Source organism: Acomys russatus, chromosome 18 (assembly GCF_903995435.1).
Source record: "Acomys russatus chromosome 18, mAcoRus1.1, whole genome shotgun sequence".
NCBI classification, from domain to species: Eukaryota; Metazoa; Chordata; class Mammalia; order Rodentia; family Muridae; genus Acomys; species Acomys russatus.
This window is the reverse complement of record NC_067154.1, coordinates 12,736,982-12,746,028: the sequence shown is the minus strand read 5'-3', so window position 1 is coordinate 12,746,028 and position 9,047 is coordinate 12,736,982. Positions and strand designations below refer to the sequence as shown.

Genomic DNA, 9,047 nt, shown 5'->3' with positions numbered 1-9,047 from the left:
ATCAAGGCTAGCTGTCTGTCCGGCTGGGCTACTGGTTAGAAAGGAGGTGGTCAGTCTCTTTGGTGCCTTCTAGTGTTGAATGATCCCAGTGCAGGAAAATGGCTCACAGAAAAAGAATTCCTTGGAATTTGGGCTTTGGCACATTGGGCAAGCAAAAGGGTCACCTCCTCACACACACACCACACACACCACACCACACCACACCACACCCCCACTTTCCTGGAGATAATGTGGTATTAGCAGCCATGGGGCTGACGTCATAAAATACAGCTACCAAGGGCTGCTGTGTACTCAAAGCTGTGGCCGTCTATCTGACGGAGGACTGATGCACATGTTGAGAGCTGGGTGGCGGCCAACAGACCGCTCAGTCTAAAGCAGTGAGTGGCTGCTAGAAAACTTACACTGAGATCAAGCCAGATGCGACAGGAACTTCGCCTTGAGGTTTTTAGGGATGCTCAGAAAAGGCTGAAGCAGTGAGTGACAGGTTGGGAAGGGAACTTTGGAGAATAAGTTCAAAAATGACAGATTTGTTAGACGTGGCCCAAGCATCTAATCAGCCTCCCTTCAAACAGAGCTGGGAGAGTGATGCTCAGTCAGTTAGTTACACAGTTGGATAACAGTGGCTAAGACTCTGGGGTAGTGGTCCACCTCAACCTTCCTAAGGCGGGGACCTCCTAATACACTTCCTCATGTCATGGTGCCTCCCAACCATAACATTGTTTTTGTTGCTACTTCATGACTGTAATTTCACTGCTGTCATGAATCATATCATAAATATGTGCAAGGTCTCTGATATGTGACCTCAAAAGGGGTCAAGACCCACAGGTTGAGAACTGCTGCTCTGGAGCACTCTGGGTGTACTAGGATGTTTGGAATTGTTCAAACTGCGGTCTCACAGCTTAGAGGCAAGTATTGGACTTCTGTGGACGGGGAGGACTTCTAGTTAGCAAGGGGAGGGAGTCAGGAAAAGAACCAAACTAGAACCTGTCTTCGGGTCCTCGGCTTCACTTCACTTGTCCCTTGAGGCAAACTCAGTGCTGAGTTTCCAGGAAGCCAGCCAGCTTCCTGAAGTTGGGCTTCCCCACCGGAGGCAGAAAGACCAGGGCCATGGATGGTCAGCCCGAAGCAGCTACAAACAATTGAGCGGCGGTCCTCCTCCGAGGGATGCGATTTCCCATGTGGAGGTGGCAGGTCATGCAGGGATATACAGTCCTTTGGCTGGATTCTGAGTTTGAGGAGCCTCAATCAGGCCATTAGAAGCAGAAGAAAGTCTAGAAGGAAGTCTAGTTCACCACATCAGGCCCAGTTCCCATGAGGGCTGTGACTGCTCAGACCTGGCCCAGCCTTGTACAAGGGGGTGGGGCCCTATCTGGGAGGGGACTGTGTGTCCGGGAGTGTACTTAGTGGGGTGTGTGTGGGTTCTTTGTGCTGAGACACCGCATTCCTGCTGGCTTGGCTTCCTGTTTCTAGATACATTCCTGTGCCCTAGTCACCACGGAGACTGCAGCTGGGAATCTGGGCCCCACGTTTTCTAAATTCGGGGCGAGATAAGGCAAAGGATCCCCCTCTTTACTTCTCCAGGCAGGGTCTCACCTTGGAGGAGGGAGACACTTGGCTTGCCTGGGGAGCTTGCTTCCCTGGATATCCTTGGGCTTGGAGAAGGCAGTACTGTCAGGCCCAGCATCCTGTTTCCCTCATTATATTTGAAGGACAGGAATGGTGTGGGTAGGGGGGGCAGCCAGCTGCTCTGAGAACTCAAGCTGCAGGAAAGGGCTTGACCTAAACATCAAGGTTCTGAAAGTGGCAGAGACCTGCAACTCCGGCTCTCAGCTGGCATCTGAGTCAGGGGCCTCGGTTTCCTGACTTTTATAATATGGGAATTGAACTGTTGGTGACTCTCTGATGAAGGAACCAGCAGAGAGCCTTTAAGGATGGGGTCTAGGACGAAGCAAGGAGGGGAGCCCTAAGAGTTCCCATGACTCTAGTCCTTTAGTGGCTTCTGAGAAAGCCCCAGCACCATCTGGTCACCTGGTAGCTGATTGTCTGCTGCTGTCTAGACTCCTTTTAGAATGGGGTTGGGGTGGAATGGGACCCGGCCAAGGGTGGTGGCTGTTAGGATCAGGGAACCATTTAAACTACTGCTCAGCCTCCAGGCGGCTCCAGGCTGTGGTTCACCTCTTGCCCACATCCTGCACATCTACCACACTCCAGCAACTTCGCAGTAGTACCCGGATAAGACAGAAGCTTGGGTTGGGTGGGGGTTGGAGGGGGGATTCATAAGCAGCTCTGGACACGGAGTGCCTTGCGGTTGAGTGCTCTGTAGGTTTTCCCAGGGCGGAGAACCCTTCCCCCTTTCTGAGAGGCTGCGGAACCTGCCCTCAAGTCACACAGCCGGGAGGCCGGATGCAGGTCCTAGTCGGCCGTCTTCCCTCCGCTAGCCCTGTAGGGTTCCGTTTCCTTCCGGGCTGTTGTGTAGTGCAACTCCTGCACCAGTAGGTTACAAGCTGCAGCAGGAACACAGGGCGGCCCCAGCAGTGGTGGGGCGGTGACCCCGCGCGGCTAGCCTGCTAGAGTCCTCGAGTGGGGCACGCTCCTCCAAGAGCACTGGATTAGGGTCCTTCAGCAGCCAGGGCTGGGGACTCGATGGCTAGGGAAGGGAGTCCCCAGACTGACCCTGCCTGTAGCAGCGCCCTCCACCTGCGGGCCCCGCCCCGCCCGCCCATCCGCGGGGAGTGTCCCGGGACCTTGCCCAGCTGGGCGGGGACCCGCGCGCTGAGCAGCACGGACTCAACTAAAGCCTTGGGGACGCCGGGGATCCCTCTGGTGCTGCAGCGGTTTCCACGTCGAGCCGGGGACACGCCATGCTGAGCCGGCGCCGCGTCTTTGCGGTGGAGCGACTTGGCGGCCGGGGTGAGTCGCGTTGCCTCCCACCCTGGGGTCGCCTCCTGTTCTCAAGTCCCACTCGAGCGGCGCCCACCGGCAGCGCCTCTTCTTTGCTTTGAAGGAGACAAGTGACTAGACTGGAGACTCCTCACACAGTGCAGATCCTCCAGGATTTGCAGGTTAATCACCCACCACTGGCATCCTACTGGTCGGTGGCCTCCTTTCCCGCTAATTCCCCGGCGTGTGAATCCTTCTCCTCCTACCCGAGGTTGAATGAGTCCGATATCCTGGCCCCAACTAGCAGTCCTGAAAGCCCCTTGGTAGCCACAAAATCATTTCCCGGGGAAAGTTGCAGGGCATAGGCTTCCTGGTACACTTCCTGACCCAGAGGGGACAGGCTGGCATCCTCTTCCCGCCAAAGCAGTCCTTGCTTCTGCCCGATTCCAACAGACCGCCCAGACCACACCAAGGTCTGGCACAAAGGTGTCAATGGATGCTAGACAGAAGGGTGTGGAGATTCGTTCCTATAACCCTAGCCCTTGGGAAGTTGAGACCGGAGGAATATTGGGAGTTCCAGCGTAGTTTGGGCTACATAGTAAAACACTGTTTCAAAAACAAAAGTCAGTTTCCTTATTTTACTTTATAGTGAAAAGCATTGTGTTTTTGTTGTTAAAAATTTGGACTTTTATTTTGTATGTTTTACCTGTGTGGATTGGACAGGGCAGTCAAAAGAGGGACTCAGATCGCTTGGAACTGGACTTGTGAACATCCATGTAGGCACTGGGAATCCAACACCTGTCTTCTGAAAAAGCAGGCAATACTTTACACTACTGAACCATCGATGAAACCCCAAGATTTCTTTCCATTTGTCATATGATTATCCTTTCTTGCTTAAAAAGACAAAAAAGCTATCATTTTGTTGTTGGTTGTTGTTGTTAGTTCTGTTTTGCAGTGAGCCTGGAACCCAGTGCCTTGCACATGCTCTGAAAGCTCTCACCGTGTCACATCCTAGCCCTGGCTGTTATTTTTATTGTTGTCCCCATAAACTCCAGGAGATACCTCATCCTGTTTCCTGGAGTGTGAGGGACTCCAAATAGCATTGTGTAGCCCCAACCTTCACCTTGCTCGTTTTCCCTCCCATATTTAAGGGGTCCAAGGCTCCCCAGTTAGACTTGAATACTTCAGGTGAACCCTAGTTAAGAGTCTCTTTAAGCCATTGCATTGCTGATTGTCATGACTTGCAAGGACTTTGCCTGCTACATGCCCAAAGTCTAGCTTCTTGCTGGCTGACATTTGTTGGAAGACCCCCCCCCCCCATCTAGACATCTTCCAAGCAAGGGTAGAACTTTATCCCAGTGCGGCTGTGGATGTCCTGTGTCCCTGCTCACCACTGGTACAGGGCACACCCCCTCAAGGGAATGCTGCCAGTTGGCAGGAATGCTGGGGGGCATTGAGAGCAGCCTTCCCAGCTTGATACTGACTCTTCTTACAGATGGGGCCTTTGAGGACCTGGCACAAGGCTGTGTGGTACCAGGAGTCACCTGCACCTACAGACGGATACCAGACAAAACTCATGGGTGTTCACTGGACTTCAGGGAGGGGCAGAGTGAGCCTAGTGATCTGGAGGGACAGGCGCCACTTCTGAAATTGGCTTCCCAGGACTCAGGCATGGAGATGGTGGTTGGGGACGGCCCCTTGGCTACCTTATCAGGACTTTCTCAAGATTCTCTGAACCTTGAGCCCACAGGGAGCCCCGAGCTGCCTTCTGCCCAGCTAGACAGGCTGCTGGCCAGACAGAAGCTGGAGCAGGTGTTGGAGAGGTCTCGAGAATTTCCCAGCTTATCAGGAAGGCGGCGCCGATCCCTGCAGCTGCTGAGCAAGCCTGTAGGTGGAGTACCCATCTTTGCAGGAGAACAGGAGTCCACTGAGGCAGACACGGAGCTACAGGCTGGTGCGGAAGAAACAAAGGTGGTGAGTATTCCTCTTGGCTAAAGACTGGCATGGAGAAAGCTGAGCAGTGGGGCTTGTGGGGGACCCTCCCCCCCATTTTCCCTGGAGCTCTCTCGGGGTGGGGCATTCATTGCCCCTAATTGATGGTTGTGTCATTGCTTTTTGTTTCACCCAGCACCCAACAGTATGTAGCCACCTCCACGGAGGAGGTAGACAGATATGGGTGCCATGCTAACTGGGCACCGGGGAAGCCGGCCAGGTGTGCCTTCCTTGGTTTGCCTGGTTTAGCACAGCCTGACTACCCAGAATGGGTAGTCTTGGCTGACTGAAAATCTTCCTACCTTAACATGTCCCACAGGTGGGTGATGTGGAGCCTGGAGCCTGGAGTTGCCTTCCAGGGCAGGGTTTGCGTTACCTGGAACACCTGTGTCTTGTGCTGGAGCAGATGGCAAGGCTCCAGCAGCTGTACTTGCAGCTGCAGACCCAGAGACCCTCTAGGGCGAGTGATAAACAGGTACAGGTGGCCAGGCCAGTGTACGAGGGAGAGAGGGGAAGGGTGGGACCCCTGAAAGCATGAATGCCTTCTGAACATCCTCAGCTTTTTTAACGGGTCTCTGTTCCATCTCTCCTGTTTCAGGATCCCGAGGAGGAAGAATTGGCTCCAGCTCGTTCCTCTTTACATACTTCAGACAATAGGGTGCAGGGGCATCGAGAGGAACCAAGCCAGACAAATGACTCAGGTAAGGGGCACTGATGTCTTCTTCTGCATCCTGCCTGCCTGTGTGCCTGCCCAATAGTCCCGCCAGCAGACCCCTTGAAGTGGACTTAGTGGGTTGCTGGATTGCTCTCTGTTTGTTTCTGGCCCCAGATGATGCGGTTCTCTTTCTGAAGGTGCAGAGGCAGCTCCACTCCCAGAGGTGGGGGCACTTGCTGCCAACCCTCCCAGGCTGCCAGAGGCCTTGCTGGAACCAACCCATGTCCTTCCACCCTCCCAGGGACACAAGGTAGTGATGGATATATTTGGAACAGGTGGTAGAATGAAGGTGCGAAGTGTGTGTGGGGCGGTCATGGGGATGTGTCAGGGCTGCTGCAACCCCTACCCCAAATCAGAACTTTAGGGAAGGGACAGGAGACCTGTTTGGAGCAGGTGACTTGCTTTGACACTGAAGTCCCTGGGGGCTTCATTAGGGAAACGGGTAGCATAGAGATGCTTTGTATGATTCTCCCTTATTTTCTCTACAGCAGGATCTTTCTTACTGGAACAAGGTTAAAGTTCTGCTCAGTCGGGTCCGTTGGAGGAGCCCCCAACTTCCTGAGCCTCCTGCTCCTCTTGAGAGTTCTGGACCCAGGTGAGTCTTGTGCTTGATTCAGGGTAAGGCAGTGGGGAGAGACTGTTGGGCCTGGAGGTTGATACTGTCCTGTCCTGACAGTTGTCATCTTAGTCCCTATGGAATTTGTGAGACAAACTATTGGAGAAGATGACCCCATTTGTCGGGGAAAAAGGAAAGACTACACAAAATTAGGAAAGTGGCTTTCCCAAAGCCACAAGCAAATTATGGGCGGTATCTATCTTCACCCGCCACGGCCTCACTGAAATTTAGCAGATGGCGAGGTCGACACACGGAGGGTGAAGTCTGTCATGCTTGGAGGCTGCTTCTCAGATGGTAAGCAGTGTTTCACAGTGCCACTTTCTTTCTTCCAGCCTAACTTCTCCTTTGCTTTTCTCTAGGATGGAGTTCAGGGACGTTTCTGAAAGGCCCCAGTGCCACTCCCACCGGAAGACCTTTATTCCCTCCTTGGTGGTTAAGAAGCCACGAACAAAAAATCTTTCTGTATGACCTCCTGGTGTCACCGGGTGACCTTGGGTGGAGGGGATCTCCCATGAGGCCCCTCACCTTTTGGCTTACTGCTGCTTCTCTGCAGTGCCAGGAAAGGCTGTTGCTCACTGCTCCTCTTCAAGGTGAGGGCCAAGTCTAAGCAGCATGGCCAAGGAGCCTTGCTTCCCTGAGAGGCCCTCAAGCGCAGTTCCAGCACTCTCGCTCCTTGTCAGAAATCTCTGGGCTTAGGCACTGTGAACTGACTCCTTTATCAGGTGCTCACAGAGTGTGTTTGGTGTGATAATGTGTCAGCGTGTTGCAGATGTACGTTTAAGCAATCTTTGCTGGACTTTTCACTGCCTGGTTTCAATCATCTGATGGAATCACACACCCAAGGAGTTGGTGTTTTGGGTGTAACCGGAAGGACAGCACTGGTCCTCATCCCACAATGGACAGTTACTGATGGGGATTTGCAGTGTCTTCTTCATACTGGCGAGGCAGCTCTGGGACAGAAAACAACGCTGCCTCGGCTACCTTTGTATTTGAGTCATGGCCCTGAAGCACGGCCTTTGAAGACTGAATGAGGAATGGGGGCAAGATCAAGGAGAATGTGAGGAAATAGAAAATAACGTCTAAGGCAATCCTAAGTTGCTATGTTCTATCCTGGGATTTAAGATCATGGCAAAGCCTCTTTAATTTATGAGCCACGGCTTCCTACTTGGGATGATGCCTGCCTCGCCTACCTCATAAGCTTGTTAGGAGGCTAAAGCAACATTAAACTCGCTCAATATGTGCTGTGACTGTTAATAGGAAAAGGTGTGCTGCTGGAGGCAGATAGGAATGGAGCAATGAAGGGAGGTCAGAGGTTAAGAGAGGGTAGTGACTGTTAATAGGTGTGAAAATGGCCACATTTCTGGCAAGATTTTGTGTAAGTCATTTAATTGAGATGTAATATATTTCATTTTTAAGAGTTTGGGCACAGATTTCTGATACGGTAGTGCTGTCAATTGAAGGGTCAAGATAGGGATGGGGGCTTTAGTCAGACAGCATGCGGGCTAGAAACTGCCCAGTAGCACTTTTGCTGCTGTAGTCTTGGGGGCTAGTAGAGTACAGTAGAGTGTGTAAGTGGTAGTTCCTTGTGTTTGAGGGAGGGGTCCAGTTCCAGTCATTTTGAGACCAGGAACCAAAGCTCCGAAGCCTGCTTTTCTAATGGGACGCTTGAGCAAGGACACCACCGAGCCCGGCTTGCGAATGCATTATCGGATCTGGGAAGGCGCACTTCCGTTCCACAGTTAGAGCGGGATGGCTGGCTGGTGTGGGGGAAGGGAGAGGTCGATGAAGAAGAGGGAGGTACCATATCCGGGAGAGTGGCAGCTTCCGACCAGTGGTCGCTCTTCCGGAGAGGCGTTTCCGGTGGTGGTGGCAGCAGAGGCTGCGGTGGTTCCGGGTGTCTTTGTCCCCCTGGTGTCGTGGCCCTGGCCCGCAGGTGGGTTGGGGGGCCTCCCGCTACGCTTCGGCTTCTCCGTCTCTCCCGGGTGGCGTGGCTGCGGGGTCGGAACAGCGAAGATGCGCCAGTCGCGGAAAGAGCCGAGGCCCCCTCTGGACTGCAAGCTCCGTCTCCCTGGCAACGGCCTCGGCCCTGGGGGCGGGCGGGAGGAGGAGAAACCTCGAGCCGTAGTCCTCCCACGGTGGGCACTCGGGGGCCCGGCCCAGAGGGCTCTGCGCAGGCGGCTGCGGAAGCCGGAGCCGAGGGTCGGGACCTAGGAGGCCGGAGCGGCGTGCAGGCCGCTTGGCCAGGGCCGGCTGGACAGCTCCCTTCCCACCAGCGGGTCCGAGAGGATGATGACGGGCGGAGTTCCGGGGAGAGGGCCCGCATCACACCTCCCCACTACTCTCGCCTCCACCGCCGCCCGCCGCCCCTCACCCCGGCCCCGCGTGAAGTGTTTTGGCGGATGTTTTTGAATGAATGAATGTCACTCGAGCTCTTCAGCCCCTCATGCCGCCAGCCTCTCTAAGGGTGCCCGTGGCGTAGTGAAAGGAGTGCTAAGTTGTTGGGAGACCTGGGTGTGAGTCCTGCTCTGTCACTCCCTGGTTTTGTGGCCTTGGGCAAGTCTCTTGATCTCAGAGCTCCAGTTTCCTTGTCTGAAAACCAGCACGCCACTAGTACCCACCACTAAATTATTGTGAGAACAAACTGAGTAACATAATTACCTGTTTCATTTCTTCCTCTCCATGCCTTCATTTTAGAGCCCACCTCCTCACCGTTAAAGCTTTACTTCACTAAGATTTTTCATCCCCCCCTCCCTGTAATAGATGAAGTTTTCCATTCAAGCTGTTAACGTCTTTCTTTTTTGATTGAAGGTTTCCCCCCAAGACCTTGAAAGGACAGCATCCCCA

At 53.7% G+C, this 9,047-nt stretch overlaps 1 protein-coding gene across 1 annotated transcript; it reads left to right on the top strand.

The window, feature by feature from the left end:
• The first annotated feature begins 2,279 nt into the window (after positions 1-2,279).
• Positions 2,280-7,262, top strand: C18H8orf58 (chromosome 18 C8orf58 homolog). The gene is made up of 7 exons (XM_051160788.1): positions 2,280-2,910; positions 4,376-4,854; positions 5,192-5,332; positions 5,471-5,573; positions 5,725-5,837; positions 6,076-6,182; positions 6,563-7,262. Exons 1-7 carry the CDS (start codon positions 2,862-2,864, stop codon positions 6,669-6,671), a joined length of 1,101 nt encoding a protein of 366 aa, XP_051016745.1. The 5' UTR covers positions 2,280-2,861; the 3' UTR covers positions 6,672-7,262.
• The last annotated feature ends 1,785 nt before the right edge of the window (positions 7,263-9,047 follow it).